The 19,668-nt window shown below is 25.4% G+C and overlaps 3 protein-coding genes across 7 annotated transcripts; 2 read left to right on the top strand and 1 right to left on the bottom strand.

The window, feature by feature from the left end:
* Positions 1 to 71: 71 nt before the first annotated feature.
* Positions 72 to 9,136, top strand: LOC122636858 (kinetochore-associated protein 1). Of its 3 annotated transcripts, none has more exons than XM_043828495.1 (33): positions 72 to 212; positions 321 to 476; positions 552 to 793; positions 919 to 1,032; positions 1,137 to 1,260; positions 1,341 to 1,489; positions 1,573 to 1,769; positions 1,848 to 2,308; positions 2,398 to 2,595; positions 2,673 to 3,091; positions 3,154 to 3,322; positions 3,413 to 3,508; positions 3,616 to 3,807; positions 3,875 to 4,005; positions 4,079 to 4,184; positions 4,280 to 4,520; positions 4,598 to 4,742; positions 4,819 to 4,970; positions 5,051 to 5,281; positions 5,371 to 5,414; positions 5,491 to 5,786; positions 5,851 to 6,008; positions 6,088 to 6,291; positions 6,398 to 6,513; positions 6,603 to 6,712; positions 6,798 to 6,919; positions 7,029 to 7,295; positions 7,364 to 7,455; positions 7,540 to 7,901; positions 7,983 to 8,171; positions 8,250 to 8,481; positions 8,565 to 8,951; positions 9,077 to 9,136. In XM_043828495.1, the coding sequence occupies exons 2-33, from the start codon at positions 339 to 341 to the stop codon at positions 9,119 to 9,121; spliced, it is 6,129 nt and encodes a 2,042-aa protein (XP_043684430.1). In that variant the 5' UTR covers positions 72 to 212; positions 321 to 338; the 3' UTR covers positions 9,122 to 9,136. The 3 variants fall into 3 exon arrangements, with proteins under 3 accessions (XP_043684430.1, XP_043684429.1, XP_043684431.1); XM_043828494.1 differs by having other exon boundaries at positions 170 to 224; XM_043828496.1 differs by having other exon boundaries at positions 196 to 229.
* Positions 9,137 to 9,151: 15 nt separating this feature from the next.
* Positions 9,152 to 10,242, bottom strand: LOC122636863. Its single transcript, XM_043828514.1, has 4 exons — positions 9,969 to 10,242; positions 9,732 to 9,886; positions 9,513 to 9,585; positions 9,152 to 9,433 (listed from the first exon to the last, which is right to left on the bottom strand). The coding sequence occupies exons 1-4, from the start codon at positions 10,152 to 10,154 to the stop codon at positions 9,266 to 9,268; spliced, it is 582 nt and encodes a 193-aa protein (XP_043684449.1). The 5' UTR covers positions 10,155 to 10,242; the 3' UTR covers positions 9,152 to 9,265.
* A 3,628-nt stretch (positions 10,243 to 13,870) lies between these two features.
* LOC122636938 (serine protease gd-like) lies at positions 13,871 to 18,673 on the top strand. 3 transcript variants are annotated; one of them, XM_043828636.1, is made up of 7 exons: positions 13,871 to 13,942; positions 14,466 to 14,616; positions 15,371 to 15,595; positions 15,910 to 16,075; positions 16,418 to 16,897; positions 17,229 to 17,596; positions 18,027 to 18,673. In XM_043828636.1, the coding sequence occupies exons 2-7, from the start codon at positions 14,566 to 14,568 to the stop codon at positions 18,294 to 18,296; spliced, it is 1,560 nt and encodes a 519-aa protein (XP_043684571.1). In that variant the 5' UTR covers positions 13,871 to 13,942; positions 14,466 to 14,565; the 3' UTR covers positions 18,297 to 18,673. The 3 variants fall into 3 exon arrangements, with proteins under 3 accessions (XP_043684571.1, XP_043684574.1, XP_043684570.1); XM_043828639.1 differs by lacking the exon at positions 13,871 to 13,942 and adding an exon at positions 14,091 to 14,191; XM_043828635.1 differs by lacking the exon at positions 13,871 to 13,942 and having other exon boundaries at positions 14,315 to 14,616; positions 18,027 to 18,672.
* Positions 18,674 to 19,668: the final 995 nt, after the last annotated feature.

Here is a 19,668-nt window from a genome sequence, read left to right as displayed (position 1 = left end):
TAGGCGCACGATTAAAATGTGTGATGGAACAACTGCGCCATCTAGAATTAAATCCAATCATTTGATAGGTGTACACATTGATGAAATCCAATCTTTTTATCTTTTGTATGGAGCGTAAATTTTTAAATTATTAAATATTTTACTTTGTAGTTGAAGATATTTGTTATAGAAATATATAAAAAAATACATTCTTTAAATATATTACATTTCAAGTATATAATATTATAATGTTAATATATTTGTAATATTGTAATAAATCAAACGTTCTTTTTTTAAGACACATCAGTTTGAATTTGAAATTGTTGTACTTGTTGTTTTAGTGATGAAACAGTTATAAAATGGCTTTGTGGAATAATGTTTTATCGGGTTTCGATACAGAAGATGAAACTATTAATTTTGGAACAAGAATTGTTATAGAAAGTAAAACATCTATTTATGAAACTGTCACACTTGCAAGTGTTCAAGCGGATGGAGAAGTATGTGAAATTATTAAATTTTTTTTATAATTCTTTCCCAGAAATAATTATTATAAATTTTGTTTCTTTTATAAGGTCAAAAATAAACCAATTATCCAAGCTTCTCTTCAATATACTAAACTATGTATAGCAGTTGATAAATCTATCACAATATTTGAAGACGAAACATGCCAGATTGTATTGCTAAGTATAGGTTTCGATTCTTTAATAACATGTTATTGTATATCAAAAGATGAAGAATTTTTATACGTTGTATTGAAAAATGGAATGTTGTATTGTTTACATTTATCAGATAGTGGTGGGGTTATTTTTTCTATGTAAGTAAACAAATATAAAATAATATAAAAAAAAAATATTATAAATATAAGTTATACTTTAATTAGTTTTTTAGAATTATGAATATCTCTTGGATTTATTTATTTAATTTTTTTTTTTTTTTCAGAAATATATTTGATCTTACGGATGATTACTCTAATATTATGAAAATATCGATAGAGAAAGATAATAACGATTCAACACAAGTTATTCTTATTAACAGAAAAGGTGTTATTTACAGGTATGGTAGTTTAAAACATTTCTTTGTTTATATAATTTAAAAAATTTACAGTCTAATTTTAATTTACTGATAATGTTATTTTAATTTTTATATAAATATTTCAGAATTTCATTATTTTCTGTAGAAAAACTTATTTCTACTGATGCTGAAAATGATGAGTTATTACAGAAAGAATTTAAAAAAAATATACAGTGTACAACAATATTTGAAGGATTTGAAAAAAATGAGGTGATGTGAAAGGTTTAATTGATATAATTAATTATTCCCAAGTATTATGTTATTTTTTTGTAAATAATTTTAATTTTTAGGAATTGTGTTCAGTAGCTGTAATACCAGATAATTCAAGTATAATTCTCATAGGAAGAAATATATGTTTTGTTTGGCCAAGTAAAAATTATTGTAACATGAGTGCTTTACCATATAGTTATAAAAAAGTCCAAATTTTTAAAAATCTTAAGTAAGTTTTATAGAAATTTCTAAAAACTTCAAATTTCAATTAATTATATTATTTTATAATATTTGTTTATATGTATATTTCAGTGCAATGTTATGTTTACATACAGATAAATTTATGAGTATAGTATGTACTAGAACATTAATTGGCAAAAAGGTTTATAAGGAACCGGTTATAGATTTTATGATAGTTAATGATGAAAGTAATAATCATCCTGACATTTTATTTCTATTAGAAAATGAAAATACTGATATATTTACTTTACGTTTGGTTTCTTTTCCTGGTAAATGTTTTCTTTTTTTATAATTAAAAGCAACATTCTGGACATTGATTAATTTAAACTTCTACTATATTATTTCAGAGTTTGAGCAAAAGTTTCAAATAAATGTACCTACAACTACGAATTTAGTAGACACTTTAAATTCGTCTATTGGATCAATATTATTTATAGAAGGGATTATCAATGACACAAACATAAATACAATTAGAATAAAAAGTATAGTAGAAAGTGCTCCCAACTTTCGCTTAGAAAGATTATTGAAAAGAAGACAATTTAAAGAAGCAGAAACATTTGCAAAAAAATTCAGTCTATCTTTGGAAAGTATTCACATTTCAAAGGCAATATTATTCACTGAACAGCTTAGTCCTTGGGCTAAGGAAACATCAGATTTAATTAATTTAGATACACTAATAAACACATTAAATCAAATAAATGATTTGAAATTTGTAATTAATTGTTGTACAAATGCTATTATGTTTGATTATAAGCAGATGAAAAAATTACTTTTATATGCAAGACAAAGAATTATCGATAATAGTAAGGTAATCTTTTATATGTTATAATAATTAAGAGAAAAAGTTTTGTTTACCAAGTTTTTATATTAATTATATTAAAATATCTTTGCTTGTAGGATAATATGTACATAATACAAAATGAACAATTAAATCTTCTTAGATCTATAAATATTGCCATTCATAAATTAGAAACTTTTGAAATACTTTGTGAAACTTTAGTAGCTAATGAATATACAGCCGATCAAATTTTAGATGAATGGATACGGTTTTCACGAGCTGATTTATTAGAAGAATGTAAAATTCGTTTGGGTATGGTAAGCTAATAAATTATTTTCATATTTTATATTATTTATAATAATGCATATAAAAAAGAAAATATGTTTATATATAGGGAGAACTTGAAGCGGCAGCTTTGATCTGGTCCAGACATTTACCAGACATGGAAAAAAATCTATCAATGGAAACTGTACAAGATATTTTTAAAACTATATCAGATAAAATTTCTCTAACCATTCTATGGCCATGGTTATCAAATTTCATACCTTCTATATTATCTTTACTACCTGAAGCGATAAATGATATTATTACTTGGGGTTGTAAAAAAATAAAATCTTTGGAAAATTTTCAGTCCGAATTATGGCCACAAATAGGCATAGACTTTGCTACGAAATTTTTAACTTTGTTAAAATTTGATAAAAATTCTCCATTATACTTTTACAAAGAAAATATCAATGAAAATTCAACATTTAAATTGTTTATGAATATAATTCAAGCCTTATATGATTTAAAGCAATTGAAAATTAATCACAGGTAAGTTATTGTTAGTAAAATTAAAAACATATATATTATTAAAATATATTGTTTGCACACAGGATAAAGATATCTATTAATTCTTACATTGGTGAACCAACAGATGTAATATATTTGTTACTGAATAAAATACCTATTGAAAGTATTCACGAATTGGTAGAAAAATTTTTGAAACAATATATACTTAATCATTCTTTAGAAAATGATCTTGTCTTTTCTTCATACATTCAAGTACGTATTATTATATTATATTATATTATCTCTAAGTATAAGATTAATATTATTAAAAAATTATTTAATCATAATATTTAAATGTTATAGAAACTGATATATAATTCGAAAGATTGGTGGTCATGGGAAGAAGCTCCATGGGAGAGAAGAGTCACTACTATTATCATGTTTATACATAATGTACAGGTAAACTAATTACAATTATAAAAAAATATATATTATTTATATATTAATTATATAGATATACACACACACACACATATACGTATATATTAGAAAATTATATGTTATAGAATCGACTTAAACTAACTCTAGAAATATTAAAGAAAGCTCCTGTTCCATGGAGTTCAACTATATCTCAGTTAGCAGAAATAAGTATAAAGTTTGAACATCCTTTATCAACAAAAATTAAAATTGAACGTGATTATGTACCAATAAAATTTATATTGAAGAAATATGGCTATGCAAATATAGGCATAAATGATGTTAGTAAGCAATATTATTTTATACTAAAAACTTATAGAATTTTATAATTATATTTATGTGTTTTAGAAATTAATATTTTATATTATTAAACAAAATCGTAAAGAAATGTTAAATGATCTATACGAATTAACTAAGAATAATTTATTATTAAGAAAAAAAGCATTTTCCTCTTGTATTAATTATTATTTGACGCGAAGGTAAGTTTGTAAAATTATTATTAAAAATTTATTAACTAAATTTGTAATATTAAAGCATTTAATCATGTTACAGAAATTTTGAGATAACGTTTCAAGTTTTAAACAATTTGGAAGATGATATTGCCCTTTATTGCTACGAACGAATTGTTAATTATATTGTTTCTAGTTTTACTTTAAAGGTATTGATATCTAAAAGTAAAAATTATTATAAAGATATCTTTCCTGCCACACGTATATACAATGACATTTTTTATAAAAATTATTTTTGATTTAGGACATTCCTGAATCTATAGAACATTATTTTGAATGCTTAAGTTGGATTAACACAAAATTACAAGATATGTTAACAAAATCTAAAATTCAACAATACTATTACAATGGCGTTGTAAATAGAATTGATGCTGTTAAAAATTTATATCAACTTAAGAAGGAATTCAATGTTATCATTCCACTTGGTAAATTATATACTGGGAAGGATGAAATATTACAAATTTGTATCACAAATTTGAGTCATGGTAAGAGATTATTTTATAAAATAATGTAGTTATATAGAAAACAGATATAATAATATATAAATATTATTTATATTTAGAGTTAAATGCACAATCTTTATCTACTTTAACTGCATATAGAAAAGCTGTTAAACTTGCAAATATTTTAAAATTGCCAAGATTAAAGATTATATCTGTATTATTAGAACATACAAAAAATATTGACATATTAAAACATTTAACAGGGTAAGTTTATATAATATTACATAATATCTAGAGCACAATAACACGCATATATATATATTTCTTTTTTATTTTCTAGATTTGAAAAAACTAATATTGACATAATGGCAAATGAGTGTAAATACGTGAAAGATATATGTGCAGTAACTTTACATGATACAAAACTAAATGTAGAAACTGCAAATATTATCAAAAACTTATGTGCATGTGCATTAAACTGTTGTGATGGATGTAAATGAGAAAATAGATTTTTTTTAAAACATTATATGCTGGCCTTCAATTTCATTGTTTTTATTCTTTTTTTCTTTTAGATGAAATAGAATGTATACTTAAGTGTTATAATTTGGCAGAGTTATATTCCAAATCTTTAGCTAAACATTACACAAGTCCTATAGATGCAAGTTCTGAAGAAATGCATAAATCACAATGGAAATTATATACAATATATGAAGATCTTGCCATATCATTGGATCCATCATTATTTACTGTAATAGAAGATGTATTATCTATTGTTATGATATATGCAGACTTCAAAACTATATGTGAGTAATAATTTTAAATATCAAATTTTGTTATGTTATATATAATATATTTATATTTTTATATTCCTTCACTATCTTTTATATTCCAGCATACAAAGAAAAAACAATTAAAAAAGATTGGATACAAGAGCAGGTATTTTCATTTATTTAATTATTTCTATAAGGTATATACTGTTTCCAATAAATATAAATATTATATTATTACACAGAAGACAATAGAAGAATTACTGAATAGTCTACTTAAAAAAATAAAGGAAATTAGTCTTGTACATAATGAGTATGCAGTATTCAAAATTATTAAAACATTATACTTCAGTTTTTGTTTTTCATCAAGGATGGAACAAAATATATTAAATAAAATACAATCTTTGTTATCACATATTATAAAAAGCTTATTGAAAAGAGTGGTAAATGCTCCAAAATTTGATTTACAACTTGGTTTGTCCTGTCTTTTTACGTTATCTGATCAAGAAGCATCTAAATGGCTTTCTACAACATCTAAGCTGTAAGTATAATAATCACATAAAAAGCATTTCTAAATAATACATACATTAACTTTATGATTACAGATTACAAACTGATTACTCAAGACATGCTACAATTTCAATATTAGGTTACGAATACTTTCGCTTTCAAAAAAATCATTCACTTCTGGAATCATTTGAATGGTACAAAATGTTACATTATTGGGCACAGAGATTGTCTACTTATTCAATTACATATAAAGGTTTGTATATTCTTATATAATATTAAATAAGATATATAAAAGAATTATTCTATATAAAAATATCTGCATTTATTTACAGAGATTTTTACCAGTGATAATGCAGAAAAAAGACAAATATTAACACGTTTAATGAATTACAATAATCACAACATAATTCCTTTGCTACAAGATTTCTGTAAATGCTTTGGATTTGATATAGATGATTGCTTAATACTTTATCTACAGGTATTATTAAATACTTGGAATCCTACATTTACAATTTCTTTTTGTAATGGGAAAAAAGGTAAATATTAAAATATATTTGTATATATTTATATTTATATTATTTAAGTTTATATAAAATTTTTTATTTTGAACATTATATACATCTTTTTTTGTATATCCATCAGAATTGCAAATTTCCCAAGACGAGGTAAACAAATTAAAAGCAAAATGTACTGTTGTAACCAAAAAAATTGTAGACAAAAGTACATTAAAGCAATGTGCTCGAAATATGTTATCAGAAGTAAGCTTTTACTATTCAGGTTTATAAAATATTATCTCTCTTTCTTTCTCTCTTCAATGTGTTTTATATCTATTTTTTTTTAAATACAGATTAATTTCTATCACTATGAAGCATCTATTATTTTAATGGATCTGATGGGAATAGGAACGAGTGAAACAAGAAATTATTTTTGGTTTCTGCAAAATTATACACGATATGGGTAAGTAATTTAAACATAAAAGTTAGAAAATGATAAATTGTTAAATCCCGTACACATTGAAAATTGTATATAATTTTTTTTCTAGGCAACCTACATTAATAGAACAAGAAGAATGGATACGTCTTAACCCAGAATATAAGTCATTACCTGCTATTGCAGAATATAGACTTCCTTTTTTACCCAAAGTTGACATCTGGAAACTCATAAGTAAGTGTGTGGTATTACATCGAGTAAGAAATTTATAAATTATATAATTTATTAAATTTAGTAAATTATTATAATTTTTACTTTTTAATGTTTTTATTTTTTGTTGTAGCGTCTGAATTAAATTTGAAAACTTATGAAAAATGGTTAACTATTGCATCTATTATCAAATTAGAACCACATATAATATGTTCTGTAGCTATAAAGCAAGAAGTTATTCAAGAATGGGGACCTTTGAATAGAACTACAGAATGGTCACTTCATTCTAAGAACAATATCTTCCTGGAAAATGTACTGAAGTGTATAGAACGAATGGGACCAAATGCATTATATTATGCAACTGCTGCACTATACTATGTTGTAAATCATACACCTCCAGGTATGCTAATAAGTCTTAACTTTATAAATATTTAACGTTTATAATATTGTTAAAATTACATTTGATAGGAGCAGATCGAGTTGCTGCAATACAACAATGTTTTACATATGCTGAAACAGCAGTTCAACAATCTACAAACTTCGAAGAAGACTTATTAGAAGTTAGTATTTTTTATCTTTCTGATAAATCATAAATATATTTATAAAAATATTATTAATGTTATCTTTTTTTTTTTTTATTACAGAAAATACGATTTAAATATCTAAGATTTACAGCTGAACATATTTTACGAATACATGGTTTGGGAAAAGATGCTTATATCTCTTTGATTTCACATCCACCTAAATTAGTTAAAGCATTGTATATGGATGAAAGTATACCATTAAGATACAGAAGCGTTATTGATCTTAGGCCTGATATTAATTTAGCCGTTGACGCTTTAGGTCGTCTTTTTAATTTGAATTTAGTCAAATTGCGTTTTCAGTTACTTCAAGAATGGTTACAACAAGATTCTGAACAGATTAGATTCGATCAAAGTTTTACAGATGTATTTTCTAATTTGACTCGCCCAGACATCAGTACAGTTTCTGGTAATAATCTATGCAGGTAATATATTAGATTAATGTAGAAAATATATTAGTCATTTATCTCAGGACAAATTATATGTATTGAATCTTTTTTTTATAGAGCTTGTTACATGCTACAGCATGGAGATGTAAATTTATCTGTACATCTTCTAATAGACATAGGTTTTGGAGAAAATAATGAAAATGATTATAGCTCTGAAATGCGATATAGAGCGTTAGACGTTTTGCAATCTATTATAGATCCAACAACTTTACAACAGCTTACTAAGCGAGAAATAACTACTATTAGGTATAACTTAATTATACATTCATATTTATGTTTATATTTTTTAAACGTGTTATAATTTTATAATTTCATATTTTACAGGCAATATACGAAAACTTTAAAATATATAAGTAAATTGGAAGCCTTAGGATTGGGATACAATATAACTACGTTTGAAACAAGTTCTAAAAATGATCTTGTACAGATGTTGTTAAATACTCAATATTATTCACGACAAGCTTTAATTTTAATTGTAGAAATTTGTACAGATTACGATATAAATGATTATTCCATTTGGGATAAAAGTTTGACACAAATGGCTACATTAGTAATGGTAAAGAATGTCACATAAAATTATTAGACAATTGTTATATTATTTAATTTTATAATAATCTATTGTATGAAATGTTTCTTCAGATAAACGAATTAATGGAAATTTTACCACGGATACGTAATACGAGCATTGTCACAACGTGCAAAGGATATAAATTAGCTTGGCAATGTATTATAATAGAACCATTTAGTAAAATGGATATACCACCATCTCCAGAACAAATAGATGCTTGTATAATGGCATTCTGTCTTCTATATTCGTGTCCTGTTACATACGAGTTAAAATTCAATGATATTTTAAACTATTGTTTTCAATGTCAACAGCCACATTTAGCAATTGCATTCTTACCATATTTAGATATAGTTGATAAAAAGTATGTTTTTGATCATATCCAATCTTTTACAAATATTCAAGATATTATTGATAATTTAAATGAATTGTCATCAAAAGGGATACTTGGAATTCCATATGTAAGTATATACGTATTATTATTATTAATATAATCTAAATAATAATATATATAATAAAGGTGTATGTATATAGATATATATCTCTTGAATAATTGAATGTATTTACTTGAATTTTTATTTTTCAGTGTATTACAATATTAAAAAAAAAATATAGAGAAAACAGAATTTAAATAATAATACTATCATTTATATTTTCTATTATTTATATACAATATTTTATAACATTTTTTTTTGTTTAATAAAAATCTATATATAACATGAATGAATGTTACATATATATTTACCTACTAAATATTAAATTGATTTAGACTGATTTAACTAGGATATTCTTCAATTAATAAATTTTTATCCTTAGCTATTTTAACCCTAATAGCCTCCGATATTGGAGTAATTGATAAAATTGTAATTCGTGATACTATAAGTTGATTTATATTTGCATTAGGTCGGCCACGGATAATATCAATTTCATCATCAACTTGAACCTACAATAAAAGTATATATAATTTTTATAGTATTAGAGACAATTTATATGTTTGATTTTCATCTTAATTATAATTTCACCTCTGTAGACATTTTCAGCACTTTTTTCCCATTAATAAAGATTTTACTTTCATAAAATGCAGTCTCTATATTTCTATAATTAAACATCAAATATAATATTAAATTACTTATTATATCAATTAATTATTATAGCAAATTATTGCTACAGTAATTTGATAGTCCATATCTTTGATCTTTTTAATTGCATATTGTTATAGTCAAAAAAATTAACTCTCATACTTGCGTGATATACCAGTTCCATTTTTAATTATAGAATCTACGCGTAAAGAATTAACTTTAATATTTGCTATTACAGATTTACTCTGTGATTCGTCTAGTTCTAAATCTGATTCATCTTCTTCATCCGACTCAAGATCATCCACTTTTGCTTTCTTCTACATACAATCACAAATAATTTTTGGAATCAATGTTAATTAAAGTAATGTATAATGTAACAATCATCGTAATTATCTTTACCAAATTTTTCTTCTTGTGCTTAAATCTTTTGATTATTGATAAATTAAGACTATCCTGTATAAAATTATTCATCCAAATATTATGATTGACATGATAATGAAGTTTTACTTGTCGATGACAAAAACAAAGCAAACGAGTGCTCTGAAAAATTGATCGTCTCGCGATAATATTATAAATTTTATTCATTATTAAATATTTATATATTAAATTATTTTTTTATTTATTAAAAACACCACTAGGTTATCTTAGTATTATATATTATATATTTCTACACGAATATACTATCTTTATCTCTCTCTGTCTCTCTCTCTATCTCCATCAATTTTGGATGCTTATAAAATTATACAACACTTACACAATATTTTTTTATATATATTTGAATATATACATATTCTAAAAATAATATCTGTTGAAATATCACAATGCAAATATAATAATTAAACGAATATAAAAAAAAGGTAATGAATTTTCTTTTGGAAACGATGCTTTTCATTATCCATTCTTCATTGTGATTGGTCGAATATCTACAACGTGAACATGTCATTTCTATAGATATTCTTTATTTAGATATTTTATACTTTACATAATTATATAATAATAAATGAAAAACTGTTAATTTTCTTATCTAACATTTACATAATTGATACTTAACACGTACGTAAGTAATGTGATTAATATCTCTGAAAATGCATTGAATGACGTATTAATTCTTCGAACCAATCAGAGCTGAGGTGGCATTTTTGAATTCGATTGTAGAATTTTCTTTGAATTCAATAATGTGAATTAACTTTTTATTAATGTTGATACATGTGTGTTATTAACTATTTATTTTTTTAATTAGTTAATGATGAAATTAAAAGAAGATTATTAATAAATAAAGAGTTGTTAAGAAGGAAACAAAAAACGCGAAAATCATGCGAGTTTAAAGAAGTATTCATTGTAACATTTCAAATAAGTTTGGTATCATGCATTCTCGAGGTAATGTAATATGGTAATTGTGATGAGTAGTATTGTTGCATCATTAACTCATGTTTATTCTGATACGTAACAATGGTAACACTTATCGAAGAGATTTAACCAAAAAATATAAAAGATAACACATACAACAATCCAACCTCATTTCTTGTAAACTTATAGATCTCTCTCTCTCTCTCTCTCTCTCTCTCTCTCTCTCTCTCTCTCTCTCTCTCTCTCTCTCTCTCTCTCTCTCTCTCTCTTTCTCTCTTCTCTATTTTTAATTTTTATTATTCATTTCAAAAAAATTATTTTTTAATTATAAACTCAAAATTACCTTTATAGATTCGTAATGTTTATAAAAATGGTATAAAAGAAATGAGAAATTTATTTTATCAATTGTTAAGTATATAAGGTATACTCAAAATTTAGATACAAATATTATTAATTTATTATTGAATCATAATTTATGTGAATAATTAATATATGATAATAATAACTATAAAATATAAAAAATCATAGTCGAATATACAGGATGCTCTTACAAAATTTGAGATAACAAATATGATAACCTTATTAATTGATATATGATATTCATAAATAAAAAGAAAGATGAAATACAAATAAGTTCTTTTAGAACGTGCCTTATCTAATTATTTCTGTATGTATACATTAATATATAATATAATATTCAATATAAAAAATACTGAATCGTTTTAATCAGTGATTATCTTCTAACATTATATTTCTGATACTCGTATGAAACAATGAGGATACATTTATCGTTTCGTGAAGTGTTAAATAAAGTAAACACGACGACAGAATGTGCGAAGAATGCAAATGCAATGTATACGTATAAGATATGAGTTGACAATTAATTCTTTCAGAGATCTGATATCCAGCATTCTATACAATCGGAAAATAATTAGTTACACTGAAATCACTAGAATGATATTTCTGAAAAAATAATATAATGATTAATTTGTATTCAACAAAGACCTACCATTTTGTTTTGTTTTTATTTTTTTTCGGAAGGAATGACGTCTAAAAAAAATGGATAGAGGAAAAGTTTATATAAATATTTACACATATATGTACACATATATATAGTAATATATTCAAAAAACTAATATCCGTTTCACAAAAATATTTTTTGCTAACTATGAAACATTTGTAAACTTTTCGATCGATTTGCTATGGTTGATCGATATATTAAGTGAAAAAAAAAAAGAAGAAGAAGAAGAAGGAAAAAAGAAATAAAAGAAAAAGATGTGCAAGAACAATGAAACGTGCAAATGACTCAACTTTGAATAATATTGCAAAAGTACAAAACTGATCAAAAAATAAGTAGGAAAATGAAGATTATATGTTATTATAATAGTAAGGCAATCGTAATTATACTATAAATCCTGTCTATCTATTCTCGAAGGATAATTATTGATTACATTGATTATTTGATAATTTGTCGCAATTTGGTACACGTTCTTTCTATAAAAAAGAAAAAATAATAAAAAGTAGAAGGAAAAAGAAAAAGAAAAAAAAAATTATAATACACCAATATGAAGATACATTAATTAATTTATATTACAACAATATTTTTCTTTATTAGTGTATCATATATATATATATATATATATATATATATATATATATATAATTTGATTTATTTGTTTTAAAAAGAGAATTTTAGAACGAACAACATATATAAGTATCGAAAGTTCTGTTGTGACTCACATCACGGATATCTATGGTATTCCGCCCATGATTAACAATGAGACGGTACAAGAGCATACGGAAAGATAATCGCTCGAATTAATTAACACACCCAGATGAAACTAATCTACATATTTTATACGTAAATTTTCCAATTATTTATCATTCGCAAATCTTTTTTAGCAATTGCAAAGTCATCGTCTTTTGAAAAAGAAATATCAAATTTAAAATCAGCATTAGCTGTAGTATCGATCAATGATATAGTATTATTATGCCACTTTATTTAACATATTATATGAATAAAATATTATATAAAATAAATACATTACATATAACAGATATATATATATATATATTTTGTAGGTGAATTTTTTATTGGTCAAGAAGAAAATGATTATTGAAAATGAAAAAAAAGAATTTTTTTGAAAAGCTCGATCAAAGATATAACGCGGTAACGTATTTATTATTTAACATATTCCACGAATAAAATATTATCACATATATTTACAAAAATAATTATTATATTACATGTAACATTTTTTATTAGTCATTCAATGAATGAAATAACTACAGGATGTTTTGAAATATTTTTATACATTACACGTTCTCTTTGTAAAAGTAATCACACTTAATTATTTTTAGGATGAGAAAAGAAATGAAAATTGTCGACGTCATAAAAATGATGGGGGTCATTTCCAACGAAGATACTAATAGATTTTCGAGGACTCATCGATTCTTCTTTTTCCCTCTAGGTTTATTCCCTGACGTACATAGATAAATACGTAAGTACAATATATGAATCATTAAACGATGTTGTAATCGATAGAAGAAAGGAATTCCTCTGCTTTCTTGAAGAAACTTTCATTCTCTTTTTTTTTTTCCTTTTTCTCTCAACACTCTTTCTCTCTCTCTCTCTCTCTCTCTTTCTCTCTCCTTTCTTTTTCATTGAGAATAACTAGAGTAGTAATAACAATAGTAATATCTCTGAATGCAAATGACTCAAATAGGAAGTGATATCATCGTGACAAGATCATCGTAACATCGTATCAAGAATACACCCAAATAATGCCATAAAAGTTATAATAAATTTCGAATTTGTGTCGATTGTTGTCTTTTGGTAAATAGCCAGAGAAGAAGTAGGTAGAGAAAGAGAGATAGATAGATAAATAGATAGAAATAAAGGTAGGGAGAGATAAATAGAGACAGGGAGAGAGGGAGAGAGAGAGAGAGAGAGAGAGAGAAAAGAAGACATTAGTAAGACTTAGTAGACTTACTTGATCTCATCTTTTCTTTCTTACGCGTGCAAAGTAAGTACTCATTTAAATCGTTGTTCGGGCGACAGTCGTCAACCTGATCAATAGCGATCGGGTAGAACACAGCAAAGAATATAAATATTGTCGTGATTGATCGTGACTTGTTCAAAGATATTTACATAAATCTTCTTTACCAGTGCTACCAGTTTTTCTTTTTCTTTTGAATGGTGTACTTACATACCCGTTATTATAAACATAATAATAAATGTCAAGTACAAGGAAACGTAAACGCATCTCTACGACGTAACGATAATATTCTTTGATTATTATTGACTTTTCGACGAGAGTTCAAATTCGTCTTAATCTTTTTTCCCCTCCTCGCGAACGAAAATAAGTATCTAAAGAACGAAAAAAATAACATTAAGCTCGCATTAGTTGAAGATGTTCCTTAGCGGAAAGTGCATCGTAGATAATGTCTAAAAGATTTTGTTGAATTTGATCGGAAACGGTGATCAATCACGACGTTAATCGTTGGATCTTTTATATTTAATAATTTTCTTTTACTTTGTGAGATTAGAAAAAAGGATTGAAGGATTACATTGGTGGGTCTCTACATTGACGATCTCTGTTGGATGAGTGATGAAAAAGGATGATGATCATTATTCTGACATTATAATATGTTCTTACTTCTATCGGAAGTTCTTGTCTTTAAAGGTTATCGTATTAAGGTAAAGACTGATGGATTTTCTTTTATTAATGTATTTAGCAATCAATATTCGTATTTACACTTTCCAGCTTTATCATTGATCAGTTTTTGTATATATCGGAGCATGTAAGTAAAAAAAAAGAAAAAATAAAAAAAAAAATAAAAAAGATATCGCAACTTTGAGATATCAATATATAGTATTTGAAATGTGGTATTTTATTAATATTAACAGATAATTGTTAGAGTACCATTTTAAACCGTCTACATTCATAAAGAATCTATTAAAATTCCTTTTATCGGGAATTATGCATTAGCCAAATTACTCGTTTATTATATCTAACGATCCTAGATTTTTTCTAATACTATTATAAAACATTTTATCATCAAGTAATCTCATCTACGCTTTTAACTTGTCCTTTAAGCCATTAGAGGCGGTTCTTCCCTGCCAGTTTACCGTGATTACGATAGTTTCAAGAAATTTCTTTTTGATATTCTTATTAAAGATTTCCTCTTATTTGTATATATAGGACTCGATCGTCGGTCTATTGCATTTCACTTATAGGGAAATTACGGGAAACTCGTGATAAATTTATAATCTCCCCTCATTGTCAAGTCTCACTTCTGTATTGTGTTTCAACCATTCTTACGACATTACAAATAAATCTGATTAAATCGTTTTTAAATAAATTGTTTTATTGTCACGAATACGTTCTGTGTATTAGCCGATATCATTAATTGATTTTTCAATTGAAATGATTGTAATTTTTTGACGACAGATTTACAAAATGATCAGCGAGATTGCAAGATGTATATTCTTCGTTCATCATCTATTGCTTTTGTTAAATGGAGCAATGGCCATCGAGCTACCATGTCCGGAATATTTTCGTTATATTCGTAACGATAATTTCGAGAGTATGGGACAAGTGGAAATTCCATCGCCTCCAAGAAACATGGCGTTGCATTTGAAAATAGAGTTAACCGTGGCCACGTCATTACCTTCGGTGAATTATATTTTTAATAAGGAACAATGAATTAACGCCATTACAAATATTTATTATCTATACTTTTCTTTTTTTTATAAAGTAGTTTTTTTTATAAATTGCAATGTTCTATATTATTATTATTATTATTATTATTATTATTATTATTATTATTATTATTATTATTGTTATTGTTATCATTATTAATATTATTTATTATATAAACTTTCTATTTAATGCACAATGCATTTTTAGAAAATGAACTTTCTTCGAAATGTAATCGTACCGATCAATTATTTGATAAAATCTGATTAATAAAATTTTCATTATTTTAGAAATATGTTGGACGATTGGAATTGGCGCAGTCGAAAGAAGAATCGATTAGGGCCATTCAACAAAGAAGATCATTATTTTATGTAGTTCATTTCCCGATAAGCCATCCATTACCGATCCTAACAAATATATGGTTCAATGAACAACTATATTGCAGTGGTCCGCGTGGTAAGTTTTTGATCATTAAACATCATCAATTATAAGTAATCTAATCGATAATTAACTCTTTGCACTTGAATCAATTTTGTAATATAATCTAATGAAACCAACTCTAAAATTGCTTTATAAAAGTCTTTTAGTACTTACACATTTTGTAGAATTTTTGTAGTTCTTAAGCCTTATATATCTATATAAACAAAATACAAGATTTAATTCTACTTCATATTATAATTATCGCTTTAGCAAGATATTTATATGGAGTGCAAAGAATTAAAAACATTTATCGTGAAATAATAATACACAAATTCACAAATTTAATACATATTATTTATTTTGTACATCTGTCCGCAGCATTGGGACGAATCGTGACATCCATTGTTTTGGAACATACGCTTTTTCCACCAAGAATATTAACTATCCCTACGAATCAAGAAAACAATCTTGATGCACAACCAAATTTCAATGACTTTATACAGTTCGATCAAATTTCGTTTTCGCCATTTATACCAGAGACACCGTCGCGTCTACCGACATTGCCACCACCACCGCCATTGCTATCGCCATCGCCATCGCCACGACCATCGTCACGACCTTCGCCATTATTATCGTCAATACCAAGCAAAGTATTATCAGAAAAAAAACCCTTGAATAACAACGATGACGAGTGTGGTCGGGTTAACATCCAGAATAGCAATATTAACCCTTTAATAGCCAAAGGTATGAAGACAAGTCCAGGTCAATGGCCTTGGTTGGTCGCTATCTTCGTCGTGAAGATTCAATTTGAATTTCATTGTACCGGTACTCTGGTTACGAATAAGCACATCGTTACAGGTACTACATTAAACACTGCAATAATCGCAATGATTTTTCCGAGTTTCTTTCAATGGTTGATCTACCTTTCTCAATTTTTGATAATTTCGATCTTCAAAGATTATCGATCATACCTCGAAAATAAATATTGATCAGCTCTAATTATTTGCTTATCAATTATTTATATTATCAGCTGTTTTTTATAGATACAGCTGATTAATTATTTATATTATCATACGTACTTACATATTCTAACAAAATTTATCAAAGTTTATAACATTAATGTGTTTACTTCGATGATTTTCATGTGTTACTTCGATAATTTTCATTCATCTTGTCTCTTTGATAACAGTGGCACATTGTACAAGATTAGACGACATAATCTTACCAGCCAGTACAATGCTCGTTTCATTAGGACGTTATCGTCTACGAGATTGGAGAGAAAAAGGATCGGTTAATCGAGAAGTGAAAGAATACACATTACATCCAGATTACAAGGGTGATGCTAAAGATCCAACTGCTGATGCTGATTTAGCTATAATAACATTGTGGGAACCAGTCAAATTTTCCGATTTTATCAAACCAATCTGTCTTTGGTCTGGATCAAACGATTTACGAGATATTGTTGGATCCAGGGGATATGTTATTGGCTGGGGTCAAGATGAATTTGGTAGATATTTGACTAATCCTCACATGGCTATTGTACCAATTGTATCTCAGGTAAGAAGGTTTACTTTTTGTCTCTTAACAAAATTATAAATTAATATCAAATTTTCTTACTTTTTTATATTTTTATATTTTATTTCTTATTTTATCTTATAATATAGCTATTAATAGCTTTGCTAGATTTTTTCTGTTATCTGTCCATTATTATTACTTATAATATTAAAGTTTTTAGTATTTTTTATTACAAATTTAAGATAGAACATATATATATATATATATATATGTGTGTGTGTGTGTATAATTTAAATATTTATATATTTATTATATATTTATCCAAATAATTTGTAAAGTAAAAAATATTGAAAATTCAGTAAAGAAAAAGATATCAAAATAGTGGCGAATAAATAACAGAGAAGATTTACTTAGTTTTATTTTATAATTCGAATATCTATGACTAATTAATTGAATTTCAATTATTATATAGGAAGATTGTCTTTGGAGTAACGCAGGTTTTGTCGCTTTTACATCCAATCGTACTTTCTGTGCTGGTTCTAGAAATGGTATTGGACCATGTAATGGTGATAGTGGAAGTGGTTTGGTGATACGTAAAACAGATGGACGTTATCAGTTACGTGGTGTTGTTTCACATTCCATTTTGGATAGAAATACAATGTCGTGTGATCTTACCCATTACGTTGTTTACGTCGACGTAGCGAAACATTTAGATTGGATACATTCACAAATAACTTCGTAAAAACAAATTGATAAGACCAGGTAAATCTCGAAGATATGAACTGGAGATTATGAAAACAGTCTAAATCGTATATTTTTCGTTTGGAAATACTTTGACATTTGGGTTTAAATTATTTAAAAACTATTGTTTTCTATAATGACAATGACATATAGAAAAAGTACATATATAATTATTCTTAAGAAAAATAATTCTTTTAAAAACTTATTTCAATATATTTAAAAAATTTTAAGAACGGAGCATGTGCTAAAATATATTTTTTAATATCTCAAATGGACAACAATAAGACCACTTTCATAATCATCAGTTCGTATGTTGTTCCTTTTAGATCTGTTGCATTTTTTCAACTACCTCTATGATTAATATCGTACATATATATACATATATATATATATATATATATATATATATATATATATATACATATATATACATATACATATATACATACATACATACATATATACATACATATATATACATATACATATATATATACATATATATATATGTATATATATATATATAAATATATGCTATCATTAATAAATTCAAAATAGGTACAAGTATGTGTGTATATATATATATATATTTTTTTTTTATGTGACCAGAATAGATAGTTTTCACGCGTAAACACTTCAGTATGTACATACAGTTTATTATTAACAATAGAAGGCTTATTAGTTATATCAAGAAATATTATAATAGCTTTTTTATCAGTTTACATATTCTTCATATTATTCCTTTCCATCAACACATAATTTTGTACATAGATATGTAAAAGAATTATTTTTTTTTTGCTTAATTTATTTTATCTATATAATATTTCATTCTTTGTTAAATATTTGTTAATGTACATCGTATACATCGTGACTCAAACAAAATCACTTCTTCTTCTTGAAAATAATTTATTTAACATTTTGCAATCGCATTGCTGATGATCCTTATTTAGGAAAATAATATAATTATTTAACAAAAATATTTATTAAATTCAATTGCATAGTATTTTTATCAAAATCATTTTGTCTCTATTCGTTCGTCTTATTAAACAGAAAATTTTAATTCCCATAACTTTTAATCAAAAGTAGGATACATAGGTGAAGCTTTAAATATAGGATCGATCATTATTTCATAATTGATACATTAAAAAGATCAAGTTTATTACAAAATATACACTTTTATAGACAGATTTATAGCGAAATAACATACGTGTAGTTATTAAGTACTTTTTTTATATGTGCAGAAAGAAAGACCTGTCCTTTTGAATCGTCTCTTATAATAATCTATGAATATTTTAATTATTAATCCTAAAATAAATTGATATACATGTAAGTGATGTTATGTTTACAATATATAAAATAGATTTATAGTTTTC

Source organism: Vespula pensylvanica, chromosome 24 (genome assembly GCF_014466175.1).
Source record: "Vespula pensylvanica isolate Volc-1 chromosome 24, ASM1446617v1, whole genome shotgun sequence".
Taxonomy (NCBI): Eukaryota; Metazoa; Arthropoda; class Insecta; order Hymenoptera; family Vespidae; genus Vespula; species Vespula pensylvanica.
Note: the sequence above shows the minus strand (reverse complement) of the source record. Positions and strands in the feature narration are given on the sequence as shown.